The 18,904-nt window shown below is 27.8% G+C and overlaps 2 protein-coding genes across 3 annotated transcripts in view; one reads left to right on the top strand and one right to left on the bottom strand.

Annotated features, from left to right (window-relative positions):
* LOC108550691 (adenylate kinase isoenzyme 5) overlaps positions 1-10,092 on the top strand; it is an 11,854-nt gene extending 1,762 nt beyond the window's left edge. Inside the window, exons 3-11 of the mRNA XM_017904497.1 lie at positions 1,177-1,287; positions 1,681-1,823; positions 3,168-3,350; positions 4,667-4,789; positions 6,366-6,522; positions 7,356-7,624; positions 8,024-8,188; positions 9,028-9,310; positions 9,711-10,092. Coding sequence (XP_017759986.1) covers positions 1,177-1,287; positions 1,681-1,823; positions 3,168-3,350; positions 4,667-4,789; positions 6,366-6,522; positions 7,356-7,624; positions 8,024-8,188; positions 9,028-9,310; positions 9,711-9,967 — 1,691 coding nt within the window. The 3' untranslated portion in view covers positions 9,968-10,092. The remainder of the gene's footprint in view (positions 1-1,176; positions 1,288-1,680; positions 1,824-3,167; positions 3,351-4,666; positions 4,790-6,365; positions 6,523-7,355; positions 7,625-8,023; positions 8,189-9,027; positions 9,311-9,710) is intronic.
* Positions 10,093-15,693: 5,601 nt separating this feature from the next.
* On the bottom strand, positions 15,694-18,687 carry fwe (calcium channel flower). Of its 2 annotated transcripts, none has more exons than XM_017904515.1 (5): positions 18,544-18,687; positions 18,337-18,457; positions 17,761-17,968; positions 17,530-17,637; positions 15,694-15,903 (listed from the first exon to the last, which is right to left on the bottom strand). In XM_017904515.1, the coding sequence occupies exons 1-5, from the start codon at positions 18,544-18,546 to the stop codon at positions 15,777-15,779; spliced, it is 567 nt and encodes a 188-aa protein (XP_017760004.1). In that variant the 5' UTR covers positions 18,547-18,687; the 3' UTR covers positions 15,694-15,776. The 2 variants fall into 2 exon arrangements, with proteins under 2 accessions (XP_017760004.1, XP_017760006.1); XM_017904517.1 differs by lacking the exon at positions 15,694-15,903 and adding an exon at positions 16,861-16,995.
* Positions 18,688-18,904: the final 217 nt, after the last annotated feature.

Genomic DNA, 18,904 nt, shown 5'->3' with positions numbered 1-18,904 from the left:
TGGCTCTACTTAAGGTGCCGTGTTCAGGCATCAGCGACGTTCAACTGACGACTAGCCCGTATCACCGCGCGCGTATCAGCACCTACTCATAATGGCAGTTAAAAGGATTTTCACAACAAAAGTAAAACTTGTTAAGAATATAATGAACCGATGTAGATGAGATGCTCACAAAAGGGATCAAACGTGATCTGTGGCATATGAAAAATATTCAGCAACTGGTAATGGAAAAAGTCAGCTCGCGGATTATTCCGCGCTCGGTGATAAACGACAGTCGTAGCTCGCGGAATATTCCGCGCTCGGTGATAGACGACAGTCGTAACTCGCGGAATATTCCGCGCTCGGTGATAGACGACTGTCGTAGCTCGCGGAATATTCCGCGCTTGGATGCAAATGGGTTAACAATTGGTGTACGATTTCTTTACACGGTGACACTTTACTTTGAACGAGGTGAGAATTCACACACCTATTCTATAAAGGACAGTATCGAATAAAAACAGTAGAATTATAGATTTTAACCAATTTTACTTTATTCCATATACGAATTTTATTACGAGCAGAGAAATCTATAGAATAAATGAAATGCTCAAAAATAGAAAAATATTTAACAAAGTATTTAGGCTGCAATTCATTTTAGTCTAAATAATGTAATAAAATTTGTATGATTACTTCTGCAATACCTAGTATGTGTTTTACAAAATTATTTTAATAAATATTTGCTCAAACTTCTAAATATTTAATCATTATTTTTTAAAAATATTCAGAACTAAAAGGGTTAATTTGTATTGTAAAATGGACAGTATTCTTTAATATAAAATATGTATATCGTCCATAAACGTGTTTTTGGAAAATCACGAAAAGAAAATTATCATTGTATTCTAATTTGATATAGAAAAAAATTTTTATAAATTTTATATATATTTACACTATACATTTAAAAAAGTTGTTATATATTTTATATACGTTATAAAATATTTGTATATGTCTATAAAAAGTTTAAAATTTTTATGCTTTAAAAAGATGACAATATTAATGGATTGTTTTCAAAAAAATTCTTATTGTCAGTTTCGATTATTATCGTGAATTTTCCATATTACATAAATACATATTTATTTATAATAATTGATATTAGGCATTTGTCCTTTTTTACATTACTGTATAACTTCTTATCTGTTTCAGGTGGACCAGGTAGCGGAAAGGTGACACATTGTGATAATTTGATGCAAGAGAAAAAGGGCATAACGCATATCAACATGATGGATCTTCTGCAACAGTATGCTTTAGGAAATGGTACGAAGCCGTAAAAACCACACATTAAAAAATTGTCAAGCGAGAAATTATTATTTAATTGAATTAATGAATATTAGTAATATAAAAATTATTAAATAAGTTTTAAAATGGATACACTACCTGACTCGTGAAAAATCATTTATTATATGAATTTCAATTTATCGAGATATGATAATCTTAAGTTAGTAATCTCATCACAAATGAAAGTAAATTTCTACAATTTTATTATATATTAACATTTATTAGTATTTAAAATTCATCGCTTAGTAGCAGCTAGCTAGAATTTATTCATGTACTATTACAACCAAAATAATCTTCTACTTAATTAAATTTAAACTTTTCTTTACTTTCGTGCATGTTTTTTATGTTAATATTACTTTACTTTTGCTATAGATATGCAAGATTTTGGACAACTTAGCAGTAAAACTGTGGCAGAAGTTCTTATGCTCGAAATCAAAATGTCTCCAGGTTCCAAAGTCTTTCTTGTTAGTGGTTATCCACGTAATATGCGCGATGTAGTCGAATATGCCGAAAAAGTAAGTAATATAATATAATAATATAATATGTTAATATAATAATAATTATATTAATATTCAATTAGCTTTAGAACATCTCTTGAACGAGTATTTGCGAATATTGTGAATTATCAAAGCTACCAGAAGAAAATTTTTCTTTTATTTCCTTTTTTTTTTCTTCATTTAAAATTCGAAATTTATATTTCGAGTTTAGCAATTTCAGGCTCATTTTGTATAATAAATGTTATTTATCACCACATTTAACCACAAAATTCTGAAAGGTCCTATTCTTTATATAGTCGTATATTTCATATACAGGATGATTCATAAATACATGACTATACTTCAGAGCTGACATCCAGTTTTATTCCATTATATTTTCTATTCCAGTTCACTTGCATTGATTAGGGTATAGGTTTCAAATAACCTTAAATATAATAATCCAATAACTTGAAATCAGAAGAACAATCTTTTTAATACTAGGACTACCAAGATAACTACCAAGGTAACTTCTATTGAAATACAAACTTACAATGTACTTATTTATTTGCATTATATTACTTTAATTATCATAGACTGTGTATACTATATATTTAATCATCCATAACTCAAAAACTGAGATTATAAAAGATACAGAAGATATACCCACGTGAGATTGTTTATTTACTTTAGGAAGTAGATTTGTTCCTTGGAACATATATTTATGTATCAGCCTATATGCAATACGATTATATACAGTGTATGCAATAATTTAATGACAAGAAACCAAAATGCCACTGCCAGGAAATTAAAATGAAAATATCATAACAATATCTATCTATATCAGAGATTAACATAATTGTCCTGTCCAAATTTTAGGCTTTCTTAATCCAAGACTACTATCCTAACGACGAAAAAGTAATTTGGTCCGAATCAAATTGTTAAATAAGATATCTAAACAAACCTTGTGTAACTTTTCCTCTGTGACCTACTGACCTGTTCCATTGACCTAAAGTTGAAACATGCACGAAGCTCGTAGAGGACACAGATCAATCACCAAATTATAACATCCTCTTTGATTGATCCTCCCAGCTGAAGTTTTATTTGCAATAAACCTGTTGTGATAGTGTAATCTATTTGTTGTTGCAGGAGGTCTCGACTAATAGTCACTAACATCTACTATTAATACTATCATTCATAAATTATTATGTAAAAGAATCCTTGAAATGTGTATCATGCGTGTAGATTACATTTTATGATATGCCACATTCTCGCTATAATAATCTATAATCCCACGTTTCCTCATAATACCGAGAGCTATTGTGTTGAATAAACGAATGATTTTTTCGTATCATAGAGAGATTGAAATGTTCAACAAATTTACAGATCAAAATAGTAAATGGTGTGATTCTCGTGTCCTGGAGGCAAGAGATACTCGAAAGACAGATCGATTTTGGAGCACAGCTTGGACAGGTGGTGATCGAGCTGGCGAGGATGGAGCTTTATAATTTTTATAGGAACGTTATGCCCGTGGCAGAATATTTCGACCAAAGTGGAATGCTAATAGAGGTGAGGAAGTAAATCTTTTGAAATACTTATCGAAACAAGCATTCAGATAAATAAAATAAGTTCGAAGCATACCAATAGCCAAGCATTAGATTTGCAGTATAATTCTCTCGCCTTTTTCCTATGTTTACATAAGCGTTTATAAGGATTAAAACGTGTTTGTCGTGCTTTTCAACGTTGTTTGTACAAAGAGTTAATGGGAGTCACTATAATTACTACTAAGTGTTTGATAATGAAGTTATCAGTGAGTGAAACGTGCTAACAAATTGTAATAAGATTTTCATTTGATATATTTGTTTATTTATTACTAAGATTACCATTTTGACCTTACTACTTCATTTATTTAGCATTGCAACTACTAAAGCAGTCAAAACAACTTATTTTTATAGTTACTGAAAGCATGTAACATTTGGAGAAAATATTATAGTATTGATCTTTAGTATCTTAATCAAAATAGAAACATGATACATACAAGATGTTATACTTTAATCTCTCAGGTAAAATATCTCCAAAAGTACAGAAGATAGAATACCCACAATCTCTTTCACTATACTTTTTAGGGCACAAAAATAGCTATAAAGAAACTACTTTTGTATTTACTTTGTATCTTCTCAATATCTTTTGTCGCTTTTTAGTAACTAACATGATATAATGCACTTTTCATGCTCACTGTTCTGTCTTCACTTTTTATTTAAAGTACAGAATATAAGTGCCTGAATATTTTTATGGCTAATTGCATAATAAGGCTGCTAAAGTTTACAGTGACCCAAAAATTCATTTACACGTTCTCATGTCACTTTTATGAAAAGCACAAATGAAAATTTTGTCATTTGTCGACTGAATGCAATAAAAGATGAGAAATATTTAAAGAAACTCATTGTTACAGCTGAAGTCCTAAAACAGAAAATAATACGATAGTTCTTAGAATTTAAAACCATGTGAAAGAATATATGAGTCACTGTATATGCAAAAAGAATAAAAGAAAAGAGGTAACATTCTTGTGAGGAAAAATATTATACGTACCATTTTTAACAGAGAATTCTAGATTTCAAGATCACCTAATATCATCCCTTTCGATCCACCTTGATCCCTATTTTCCAGATCCTAAGCAGAAATATTTAATTAATTAATTATGAAACTATTTCAATGAAGAAAAAGAAGATTGTTATGTAAAAGGAATTAATAAAGTATCAGAAAGTTAGAGGATCATCATACTTAATCACTACCATTGACAACTTCAAAAAACAGAAAGAACGATCTTTCTTATAAATCTACTTATTACTACGAGATTAACCAATTATTGCTTATGTTAATTACAGGTTAACGGGGAAAGAAATCCAAGTGAAGTTTACATCGATTTTCGTGAGGCTGTTTTCAAAATTCTTGGCTTGTCGAGCGGTGATGCGCAAGGAAAGAATGTTCCTCAAGCATTAGAAGCAGAAGTACGTTTCTTTAAATCAATGATATAAATTGTCGACCAAAAAGTTAGAAACACTTTTCCACTCGCAAGTGTATCGAATCTTCTGTTAATTTTAGAATTAATTTAAAATTGATACGACTGTTGTCGATAACAACCTTCTTCGCTTCTATAGGATTATCCGAAGAGTTTTTCGAAGTAACAAGATTCCTTGGTAACTTCTTTTGTCAATTCTTTATTTCTATGGTACACGTGGTAATTCAAAATTTTTGGTCGGCTATGTACATGCTTTCTTAATTATCGAATCAATCCTTTAATTTATTAGATTTATTAAATATATGCATTATAGCACAAACGTTTAGATTCACTCCTAATATTTATGACTTATGAGGAAGACAACAACGTGTTTTTTTTAATATATTCTACAATAATTATAATAATAATTATAATGGTTTATTTGTTTAAACGGAAAGAACTCTTTGTGATATACAGAAGACAAGGGAATAGTCAAACAGAGGATATACGAATACAAACCAAAAATTTGAAAACCACTGTTATGAAAGTATATTACGGAAGTGGTCTACATGAAAAAAAAAATCGAAAAAAAAGTATCAAATTTTTTGATACGTAGCTTCGTTTTCGAGAAAATCGACTTTGAATATTTACCGAGTACACGTGTACTAAACTTTGACTAACAACGGTAAGACGGATGGACCATCAGTATATCAGCGTATTCGGTGGATATTCAAAGTCGATTTTCTCGACAACTAAGCTTCAAATAAAGAAATTTTATTCTGTATTCACGTAAAATCACCCCCTCCTCGGTTCTACTATCGTTTTCGGGACACCCTGTATTTAATCAATCTCATTTTCACGTGTTTCGACTCATTTCTCACAACTTTCCCATCGTTTCTCGGCAAAGAAGTAAAGGAATTTTTGTTTCTTTACAAGATGCTATTAACCCTTTGACTACGGCAGACTTTGAAACGCACCGGTCGTACCACACGGGTAGAAATTCATTTACAATGTCCGCCGAGAACGGCAAAATTTTGGGTAGAGATGTGCCCTCCGTGTCAGAAAAGCAAACTGTGTTGAGCGCTTATATGCGCCCTCCGTGTCACAAAAGCAAACTGTGTTGAGCGCTTATATGCGCCCACAGTAGCCAAGGGGTTAAAGGTCCCGAAGAAATTTTTCATTTCCAGGCGATGCCAAAAACGGCCTGTTCTTAACATTCTCGTTTGTAGCTTTATCGTAATTAATTTTGTTAATTTATACTACATTTAAAACACGAAGCTTTTATTTTTTCAAAACGAAACATATATGACATCAAGTATTAACTGTATTATATAAAAATGGCAGTTAATAGTCGTGAGTCTCATGAACTGAAATTATATTTTGAATTTCAGTTTTCTCATTTGCTCTCAGTTTTCGAATTCTCTATCCATTGCTGAATATCATATCGTATATATCTTCTTAAGATACGAGATATCGAAAATTTTATCTTCCTCGAACATTTTTAAATTTAAAGCTAGGAAAATAAATAATTAATGTTTGCGGTAACTAACATTCGGATTGTTCAGCGTAAAATGATCGAATTACAGGTGGAAGTCGAAAGGAGAAAAGAATCTATTCCAAAATCACCGTCTCCTACGAAGGAAGTGAAGGGGACGTCGCAAATTCCTGTCACAGTGAATGTGAAGCCCATGAAAACCGCAAATAAACATAGAAAAGGATTACCTGTGTTTATCTGGGTTATAGGTAAAATAAAAGACAGTTAAAATTAATACAGTGTTACATTATTAAGTGCTATGATAACATTAAACATGATTATCTAAGTATGAGTATCTAATGCGATTATTCAAGCCTTTGCACTCTGAGAATACTTTGATCAGCAACTCCAATGTATATACCTCTACAGTGGGAAGCTTCTAGAAATCATAGATTTTGTTTCAAAAAAAGAAAAACTACAAATATCTGTAAATATAAATAAATAAATAATACAAGTAGATAATTATTTATCCATATAAACAGATAAAGAAATATTTATGAACGCAAAGGGTTGTTTACCAAGTAAATTACATTAGCATTGATAAACGGAACGAATTCAAAAACTTAGTCAATATTGTTAATCAAATATTCAAAGCACTGTTAATTTATTTACATTACTGTATCAAAACAAAAAAACAAAATTTTTTGTTCCATTATCATAAACATGGCGAATTAAGTACGGTGCAGTAAAAAAAGGTTTGACCTGTACTCAAGAACAATTTCGTGCCTATATTCTTTAACAAATCTTCACCAAGCCAGTGGCGTAGAATCCGGCCGTAATGGCCATAACAATTAATTTTTGTACATCCTATGCGAATAGGTACCCGGATATTAACCCTTTCACGAATAAACGTTCCGATGATTTTTCATTTAATACACTAGCGCCACCACAGTTCGTATCTGTAATAAATACATTGCAAATATCGTATATATATATTTGTATCGTTTTGTAATATCGTATTTGTGAAAGGGTTAATATAAGAGTTAACATAGGCTCTTTTGTATCGTCTAGTATTATAATCTTGATGATCTAATTTTATTAGGTGGCCCAGGAAGCAACAAAGAAAATCTGTGTGCTCAGGCTATCCACAACATGCCAGGTTGGGTTCAAGTTAGTATCGGTGGAGTGCTCAGAACAATGGCATCGTTAAATACCATCGTCAAGGAAGCTATTGTCTCTGGAGAGATGGTCCCACAAGACATCGTGATGCAAGTAGTGGAACAACAGATCATGCTAAATCGCGACACGGATGGCGTAATAATAGATGGATATCCAAGGGATTTAAATCAAGTGCAAGAATTTGAAAATAAGGTAATTTAAACTGAATCGTATATAATTCGAAAAATGTTATAAACAACTTGAAAAATGCACATTTGATATTTCTATTAGTATGAGTAACTTCGTTTTCTTTATAAAGTTTTATATTTATTATGATTAGAATCGTAATAAAAATGTTAGATAATAATTGAATAATAAGTCGCGATTTATTTGAAATTTATTAAATTTATTCCAATTTATTTAATTTAAACAGGTAATGATTAAAATAAATGATATTACCGATAAAAGAATCTTTTAAAATTATTAAAATTTAATAAAAATATCTAACGCGATAATTATAATTTGGTTTTAATTATAATAAATATTTCTAAAATTTCTGTCTACGAAGTTAATGACTGAACTTATGCAACGTAAACTTTTTAAATTTTTTAGTTCGGTCAGCAGCCACCATTAGTGCTACTAGATTGCTCGAAATTACAACTTGGTAGAGGACGACTAGACGATAATGTCTCTGCATTTAGGAAGAGGCTAGAACTCTTTCGCGAAGTATCTCTGCCTATGTTAAAAGCACTGGACAACGAAAATCGCTTAACCATTGTAAGTATTCCAATAAAAAAGTTTCTTCGCTTTTAATATACATGATATTAGCAACTTCCTCAAATAATACAACATATGTATTACATGATAAAATAATATGATGAAAAATTACGATAACTCTCGAACAATATTCTATGCCAGAACTGGGGAACTAGTGGCTCGCGGGCCACATAATTTCTACTCGCCTCATGCAGGCTTCCCTCACCGCCTACACCTCACTCACGTATACGTCAAGTTAAGCAGGAGTGGGGGAGTGTACATATATATTTACGTGTGTCCGAGCATTGCCATGATAAGAAAAGCAGTAGTAGCAAAGAATAAGCTAATGGTGGGTGAACCGATTGCCAAGTAGAAACGAAAGTAAAGATGTTTCTCAGGCCTGCTGTTTACCATATTTTGTATAAACTAAAATTACGAATAACACGGTTTTAACCATTTATTTGACAAATGTCTATATTAACATTTAATAGTAAATCAACATTAAAAAATTTGGTAAATTATTCGAAGAACTTAGGAAAATAGAAAAAGTAAATTTGTGCAAAAAGTGATTATAGATACATAAAGTAATATGTATTAATATTCGAAAGAATAAAGCTTTTTCTTACGTACTTTATCTCCGCCCATAATCTTCTTAAATGAGAGGTCTTGTTGCTTATTTTCTTCTAAGCATTTTGAGTATTATAAATATTTTAACATAAGAAAATCTAATTACGGGTAATTTTTAAAACCACATGTATAACTTGTTAAGAAGTCGACATACAAACGAATATCATATGCTTTATTATTATAATATTTAAAATAATGATCGATTATCCTACCCAAAACAATATTTACTATAGATTGATGGCGACACCGACGTACCAAGCGTGCAACAAGAATTCGCTGCTGCACTCTATCAATTAATGACGCAAACACGTCGGAAGGAAGAGAATAATCCGCATGGTCCTGAACCACAAATAATGCAGGAAAATGGAAATAACATGAAGTCAAATTCAGTAGTTCCTAACAACAGGGATCAATCGATAATAACCAATGGTATTTCTAAGCAGATAATTGATGGTAAATTGAACGTAGACAAAGCGATTAATTCCACAAAGACTATGAATGGAATAAGCATACACGGTAAATAATATTCTGTTTTTTTATACTATATTATAAATGTAATATGAATTTTAACGTAGACTACAAAAGCAAATATTTATTTTTATATATCGTTTGTAAAGTGCTGAAAAGTGTTTTTTTATAGATTTTTTTATAAAAATATAATATCTTCTTTATTATTCCTATGAACAATTTTTGATTTTACTTGAAAATGAAACAAAATGTTTGCATCCCATAAATCGTTACAGTTATCTTATTAAAAAAAGGTCTCTAAAAGATATCGTAGAAAAAAAGAAACAAAAGATAAAAACTAAATTCAGTAAAAAGAGAACAAAAATAAAATGTAAAATTAAAAAGATTTAAAAATTAAAAATAAAAATAAAATGTAAAAATTAAAAATTGAAAGAATTTCCACTTGCAGGGGCAGCACGAATAGCAAATGGTTTAAAGAACAATGCGAAACAGATTCAAAAGAATGGTGCTGCTCGAATACAAAACGGTATCGCAAATGGGGCCACACACATGCTGCAAAACGGTGTAGCACATCTGGCTAATGGAATTGTGTCGAATAATAAGGTTGCACCGGCTGTTCAAAACTATTTGCCGAACAATACGAAGGATGCTGTGAGAAAGATGTATAACGAGGTCGAAGGTTACCAACAGAACTTACACATGTAGTTAAACACACGTGTAAAGATCGTCGTTCAAATGAAAGAAATCGAAAACAAGAAAAATATTTTTAATATCGTCCTATCTTTTTATAAACTTAATCGATCACGTTAATGTTTACGAAATTAAACGGACACCCGAGGTTCCTCTCTGATAAAACATATAGTATATACGTATTATAATAATACTATACAGAGTTTTTAGCATTTCCTGATAAATTGCAAGAGCATAATTTACAAGTGAAAACAAGAGAAATGATATGAAGTTTATATGAAGTTTGACTATAAATATTTTGTTATTAAGTTTTAGACAAATATCAAATCTAACATGACATATGTAATGAAATTTCTTTTTTTTTTTATTTTAAAGAATGTGATATTAACTGTATAACAGAACGTCTACCATTTGACAAAATTGAGGAACAAGTTAGTCCTCGTTAAATGATACAATCCACTTGCCGCAGTTTGTCAAGAAAATCCGAAAACAACATGTATAACAATACATTCGCATCGTGCCTTAAGCAACTACGACTTAAATAGGATTAAACGATGGATTTAAGGGGAAAGCCAAATGCAAAGTTAGATCCACAAATGTATATAGAGTAAGATACTCGATATGAAAGCAAATATTGAAATATCGAGGTTTCGAGACTAAATAGTATTACATACATTAAGGTGCAATATGAAATACGTATTTCTTTTTTCTTATTTTTTTCTTTTCATTTTCTTCTCTATGTTTTTTCTTCGTTTAAACGTTGCAGAAAATAGTTCGTAATCGAACGAGAAATGTGACTGATAACAAAATATAACACGTATAATTGATGTCTGGCTTTATAACGAATTAATCGTTTGTAATAAAATTAACTTCATGTAATGAAAATACGATCTTTTATGAAATATTAGGATAAAAGACAGATCCCGTTTGGATTGCTGAAATGAAATTCCGACTGTGATCAAAATTTATATAGATTTACTGGCAGAATATCGATTACACTTGTGAAAAGAAATTAAATCGTGTCTTTTCCTATTACAAATGAACATTATATAAGAAAAGAAGGTTTCAGTTTCAAATCTTTTGCGGGAATAATACTATCCGTGTTTGTATTACTCTAAACGATATTTAGTAAGCACAATAAGATAAATAATTTTAGCTTAATTAATAAACATTTAATAATTGTATATTCTAATAAGATATTAACATAATCGTTTCTTTCATTTAGTTTGAATAACTTCTTCGTAATTTATTTCCATGTTTAATATGTACAAATAAAAGTAATTATTTAATATTATTTTTTTGCTATTATTTATTTGCGAGTTCTCTCTGCATTAAAAAAAGATATTTAAAAAAAATATCATTTCCCTTCTACATATTTAATACTTTTAATCGTACTTTCCGTAAATTTTTTTCAAATGAAAAAATTAATATTTTTGTTTAAATTTTATAATATTGTAAATATATTTAATTATCCTTTTTTTGTTTACTCATAAATCATAACAAAAAATAATAAAATAACACAAACTAAACGCAGACAAAATCTATGAAGAAAATCCAGAAATTAATGAATGTCTTAACACAAAATTAAAATCACATTTAAAATCATGCACAAAATTATTGGCACTTAAAATTTATGAAAGATTTATTATATAATTTGTAATCTGTGTTTATTACAATCTATACGTTACTGGTCGATAATTCTAGTATTTAAAAAACTATATAAAAAAAATCCCTGCTATATTTCAAAAATACAGTTTCAATATAATATAATGCAAAAATAGTCCTCCTATAACACGATACTTTTATAAAACAGTTTTCATGTAGTAGAACTTCTTAAACTTGGACAACCATCAATGTTGAATACATTGTTGAACAAGTTTATTTTATTTTTGTTTCATGTATAAACTTTTTACAATCATTAAAAATACTCGGAATACATTCCTGGAGTTTTATAATAATTTCAAGTTTCAAGCAACGCCCTCTTTTATGTAGTACATTCTGGAAACAGTATCTATACAACACGAAACGAATTAGCTGTATTACAGGAGGGTTAACTCTATTTGAATACAATATACTAAAATTACAACTAATACATGCATAATTAAATTTAAATATAAAATTAATTATTAAAAATTTGTGTAAAGAAAACAATCAAATTTATTATCCTTTATTTACTAATACCGAAAAGCATCAAAAAGTATATTTGTCGAAATAAAATGTTATTACATGACTTATTTACTTTAATTATTAAAACATAATTATAGGAATTGTAATTTCAATTGTAATTCTCTGTAAAATATGAGTACTTGAAACGAATAAATACAAACATTAAGGAAGATAAAATTTCAAATATTCTAATTTTAATTGATTAAAGTACTTCAATCAAATTTTTGTTTCACGTTTTAATTAAATTAACGAAATTATTTATTTATTTTAAAACTTTGTCAAAATACTACTATTGTTTAATTCGAATTTTTTTATATATTTATTAATACCATTAATTCTTATCAAAGTTCTTTAAATTTCTTGGTTACTAACTAATTATTTTATGTAATAAATAAATAACTTAAATATTAAAGAGGTATAATATTGACTGTACACTTGAAAGCTATAAAATATATGAGAAATAACTAACTCACAATAAACATTTCAATAGATTCATCAATCACTTAATATCTCTTAGGATCTTTTTGTAATTGATTGAAATATTTGTGAACAATCAATATAAATAGTACCAATTTTATAAAAGTATCATTTAAACTTATGAATTTATAAATAGAAATAAAAACTTATCGAAACAAATATAAAGATAAAACTTAAAAAATTGAATCACAAAGTTATCACATTTAATATTTTGATTCATATAAAATTAAATTTATCAAAATTCTACTTCATTAAGAATTATTCACATATTGTGAATATAATTTGAGTATTTATTGACAATTTTGCTACACAGGAACAATTAATCAAACCAATAATTTGTTCTTTTAATTATTAATATAATACGTACTTAATCATATATTTGAATCTTTTATTTATAAATTTTTACTCACAAAATTAAACATATTTCACAGGATATTTTTAACTAAATCAAGATATGTTTAAAATAAATCTATTTTTCTCTGTGTGTACATTTCAAATTAGCTTGAAATTATGATAGTGCATTAAGCATATTAATAAATATTTCAACTGATTTTCTATTCAATGGAAGTTGAACAACTACATATGTATGTATATATTTTGGTATATTTCGAAGACAATGTATACTCTTAGAATTTATTTATAATTTACTAATCTATAGCAAATTATATATGAATTCACACTACAAGTGTTTAATTCACTTCAATAATAATTGGTCAGAAACGCATGTGACATGTACTTTTGAACCACATTTTCTTGTGACAGAAAATTGTTATAAATATATTCTGGTTTCTACTTATAACAGCAGTAAAATGCCATATGCAACTTGTCATATATTTTATACATTATTTGTTTGAAAATTTATTTTAACATCTTTTTCTATACTATTTTCTTCACATTGAATTTGCTCAAGTATCATCTTGTACTGAGTAGGAAACAAGATGTTCCTTAAAATTTATCTAATTTAAATAGAATAAAATAAAAAAGGATCCTAATATTTGTTTCTATTTTGATCTTTCACTAATATCATACACTCTTTACATCGTTCACTTTACTACTAAATATTACATACAGATATTTGACACTGACAATGTTATTAAAGTATCATCAGTAATATCAAAGTAACAATACAGTCAGACTTTTTTTATATTTATCAAAATATGTAATTTGGATTTAAAAGAAGCATTTTATAATTTTGAAATAACCATAAATAATAAAATATGAAATTCAAAAATGTTCAATGCATATCTGTACAGAAACTACATGCAATATAATCAAGTTACATACATGCTCCTATTACTTTTTATGCATGCTAATTAATATTACATATAATATAATATACTATTTATTATATACGAACATAAATGGCTAATAATTTGCTTAATAATAAACAATCACAATAAAATGCAACGCGAAAATCACAATAAACAGTAACGTTATAGTACAAACTATACAGATACAATGATCTACACGCGCCCAAAAGTGGCATTTAAGCTGAATTCATTTGGCAAACGCAACACGAAAATCATCGAAGATTTAAAAAAAACGTCAGTTCATCATTAATTCCTAATGTCTTACATCCTTAATAAATAAATTATTTAAAAAATAGGAATGTAGGGATAGATAATGGTCGAGTAATTTGACAATTTCGATTAAGAAATAAATGCTTATTCGATTAAAAATACATGATGTCGATTTATGGGAGAAAAAATTAAAAAATCTATGAAAAGAAGTATGAGTCATTAATACATTTGGTTTTGACTAAAACAATTTTGAACGTATGTAACCTGATATACATATGAAAATAATTAAAATATTATATATTCACAATTTAATAATTTTGAACAAAAACTACATTGCATATGATAAAATATATCAGTACAACTGATTAATGATTCTCTCTGCCATACATTACTCGCATTTAACTACAAAAGTAGAAGAATAAATTTAAAGTACAAAAATTGAGTTTAGAAGTGTTACACTCAATAAATGCAAGGAGATACCATATAAATGTAAATATTGAATAAAGTGACTACAAATATTTTTAAATTTATGAATGTGTTCATATATATATACAAATAATTTGGCAGAGAGAAAAATATATACAGTAATTCATATAATTAGAAATATTCATACTTCTTTTTCGTTCAAAATAAAAAGAAAAATTGCATGATCTATACTTCTGAAACCGTGTTTTCATGTTAAATGCAATATTCATTCATCAGAAAGGTGCGAACGTACCTATAGTTTTAAAATTATATATTTTACCTTTGTTATAAATCAATTCCCGACTAATTTAAATATCAATTCCATAAAATTCATCTATTAAAATCGCATTATATACCTTACAATGGCGAAATTTGAAGAAAGATTATAAGTAAAATTTTACTTATTTACTTTAAATAATTTTACTTCCTTTTAAATTAGTTTTTTATCCTGAACTATGAAGGAATAGAAGAGTTTTCTAACTATATGACTTACTTCAAACATATATGTATACGCAATAAGTAAAAATAAAGCTAACATGTTATGACTCGTACACCTTCTATAACTTATATATGACCTATCTCAAAATCTTGGGATTTTGATTTTGGAAGTGTTATTTTAGTTTAAGATATTACAACTCATTACCTTAAAACATAAAATTTAAACAGATAACTACATCCAAAATCAATTGACGTAGGATTATCTTTCTCATTGCAGATTTCATTATTGCAGCTTTATGACACACAAAAACAAGTAAGACCATAAAAAACCAAACCCATGAATAAATTCAAAATATAATTTCTATAGCAGTCTTAAACTTTGGCATTATTTCAAATGACAAATTGGGATCATGTATCTTTTATACATACAACAATAATGGTTTAGTAAATAATATGTAGTTTATGTTAATACTACTAATATTATCATTGACACCAATGTTCACAACAGAAATTAAATTAAAAATGATATGTAAATGAAAAAATGACCTATCTACTTTACCTATATTTCAGAATAAATAATACAGACAATTTACAATACCATAAACTGAAAATGTAGAAATATTAGAATATTAGTATAAGTAAATAAGTGTTTCAAACAATGCATATTCATGGGCTTAGTTGTTGTTTATTTTACTGAGTCAACATTCATCACCATTCATACCAGAAAATGAATTATTTTGCCAATTAATTTTTTAAATTTAAACGTTACTATCTGGTCTATTGGAGAAACCCAATGGTTGAGCATTTTCAACAAGTGTAGCTTGCATACTCGATGAAGGAACCTCAATATTCTTCGCTTCTGACATCATTTCACTTAGAGGTGCCCTAAAAATTCAAAAATTATTAAAATTCAAAGTAAAATAAATGTACAAAAATAACAAAATTATTATGTATATATATATAAATATAAATATATATATATATATAAATTTTGTATTACAAAAACATGTGCCTAAAAAGTATAAAAAAGAAAGTGTTTTAAAGATATAAAAAAACGCTAATAAAAATTGTAATAGAAACATAAATATACAATCTAAGAGTATTTCATAAATACATTCATAAAATACTGAAATTGTACATATTGTATAGCATTTTTACATATTTTAAGTATTTCAATATTATAATGTATTTTTATACATTTTATAACTATATTTAAAAGGACCTACCATGTATAAGAATTAGTATTTAAAATTAAAAGTTTTGAGCTGAAATTAAGTACATATAAAACAATTATAGTCATAGTATAGTAAAAAAAAAAAAAAACAGCAATAGCATGCATATTATTAATTTATAGCATATTAAATTATAAAAGTATAATAAAAAAAATAAATAGAATAAACAAAATTAAGCAAACTTATTTCCAATGCAGAAATTAAAAGTTAAATGTATAATTTGATGGAATTAAAAGAATACTTGTATATAAATAATAACTATGTAAAATTGTAAACTAATATTTTTAAGCTTAAGCATACATACACATAAAGCCTTACACTACAGCATAATTGATTTATGAATGTTAATTTACACAGAATCTAAAAAATATATTATTAAGTTAAATAATTCAATTTCCTTGATAGAAACTTAATTAAATAGATTAGTCAAATGCAAAAAGCCATTGCACATAAATGACAACTTAGTTATAATAATAAATCAATTAAATTAATATCATCAAATACATTGATCATAACAATCATAAAATCACAAATTTAAAAATCTATATGATATCTAGAAAACTACAAAAAATGTAAGAATGACATTAAATTTTATATATTATTGCCTGGTTAGAGAAGTGGTGCAATGAATGTTTGATGATTTATGTAGGCCTCCAGACATCAGGATCCTCCACGAGAGTTGTATGATGATCTGTAGTAGGAGGTACTGTACCCTGTGTTTCCTGCTGGGTCGGGCCTGGTTCCTCTGTTATGATTAGTGTATTAGTAACAAAATTAAAAATTGCACTCATCAAATATATTATACTTCACTATTATATTTTAACAGTATACAGTTTGCAATATATGTTAAATAAAGGAAAAATGATATGTGTTGGTCTGTATGAATGACGTATGTTTCATAAGGCTTCACAAAATGAAATGAAATGAAAATTATGTTAGTTAATTTATGTATTATAAGGAAAGCCCATAAACCATAGCAACAAATTCAAACATAAATGCAAACAAATATATAACAAAATTAGTCTTCCACCCAGGAGCAAATAACATGTGCACATGTTGCTATAACAATACACCACATGGTTTGTTTCCCTAGTTAAAAAAAATTACAAAACAAAATAATTGCATAAAAATTTGTATTGATTACTTGAAATCAAATGAAAGCAATATACTTATTAGTATAAGTTATTTATAGCTATGAAAATATATTTTCAATGACCTATATTATTTCAATGTTAATAATTTATAGTAAAAGACTATAAATGAAACAAATATGACTTACTTCCGTCCAAGTGACATTAGTCCATATATTACACCTGTTGCAAATATTAGACCACTGCCAAATAGGCTACTCATTCCTGTACAAAGGAAGACTGGAGGAAGTGCTATTCTAAAAATATTAGAAACAAGGAACATCATTTCTAAATATTAGTGATACAAATTAACATTAAAAGAAAGAAAAAAGATAGAATATTATAATTTAAATATCCCATCAAAAACATAGTTTACTTACAAACAATATCCAACTGCTCTATTCCAATATGGTCTGTTTTCCACCCAATTACTTAAGTTTTGTACAAAATCAATAAATAGACAGCAACATGGTGCTTCTATTGTTACAACTATAAAACCAGCTACCATTTGCCACATACCGCTAATCAGGCAATCTATAGAACCCCATAATATTGATGCACAATTCCATGCTCCAAGAAAAATTGCAACTGTAACAAGTCAATAAAAAATGATTAAATATTCATAGATTATGTAAATTATAAATTATAAATATCATATATTTTTACAACATTTATTGTAAACAAAGAAAAAAAGAAACACAAACACATATAGTGATAATAATGACTGATTTAAGGTATTTAAGTACTATCTAAATAGTTATGAATAAAGAAAAATCACGAACCATAAATGTACATTGCATTTAACACTATGTGTGTATATACAAAACATTAATTATTATATACATCTTTTATTGTGTAAATTTTGAAAAATATAAGTGTGCTGATAAAAAGAGTAGTGATAGTAAATTAATTCTATAATGTACACCTTACATTACACGTTATGTTTGGAAACATACTTAGACTACCCACGGTACCAAGTCCTCGACCAGCATACTTCATCCACCAAGATACATCGTCCTTGGCAACAGGGTCCTGTCCTGGTCTTTGCATAATCGATGATATTTTCTCGGCGAACGACTAAGAAAATTAAGAAATTATCATTGCCAAAAAAATATAACACATATTCAAAGAATTATAATTTTTGTAATTTAAAATATATTTACCATTTTTATCGTTCCACTCTCCCCTTCTACACCAGCTGACAGGACCAAAGGAAACTGACAGCACTCAACAAGAATATGTTGATGTACGGAATATCGACCCGTGAGTTTCTTAATTATGTAGGTAGAGGCGCTTATATCTGCCAACGATTTTGTACGTAGTTCTCACATGAACTTCTTTGTGGTTAAGCGCTATTTCTATTACCAACTTACTAGATAAAATGTTACCTTTAAAACAGATTTCTACCAATCAGTATCAAATAAACATTTCTAACATTAAGTGAAAATTTTTATTCTTCATAAATATAAAATTTATTATTATTAATATATGTATGTGCTCAAAAATCGTATATTTTTTATATTG

The sequence above is a fragment of the Eufriesea mexicana genome, unplaced genomic scaffold (genome assembly GCF_001483705.2).
Source record: "Eufriesea mexicana isolate 0111107269 unplaced genomic scaffold, ASM148370v2 scaffold2913, whole genome shotgun sequence".
Classification (NCBI taxonomy): domain Eukaryota; kingdom Metazoa; phylum Arthropoda; class Insecta; order Hymenoptera; family Apidae; genus Eufriesea; species Eufriesea mexicana.
The sequence above is the reverse complement of the archived record's forward strand: the minus strand, read 5'-3'. Positions and strand labels throughout refer to the sequence as shown.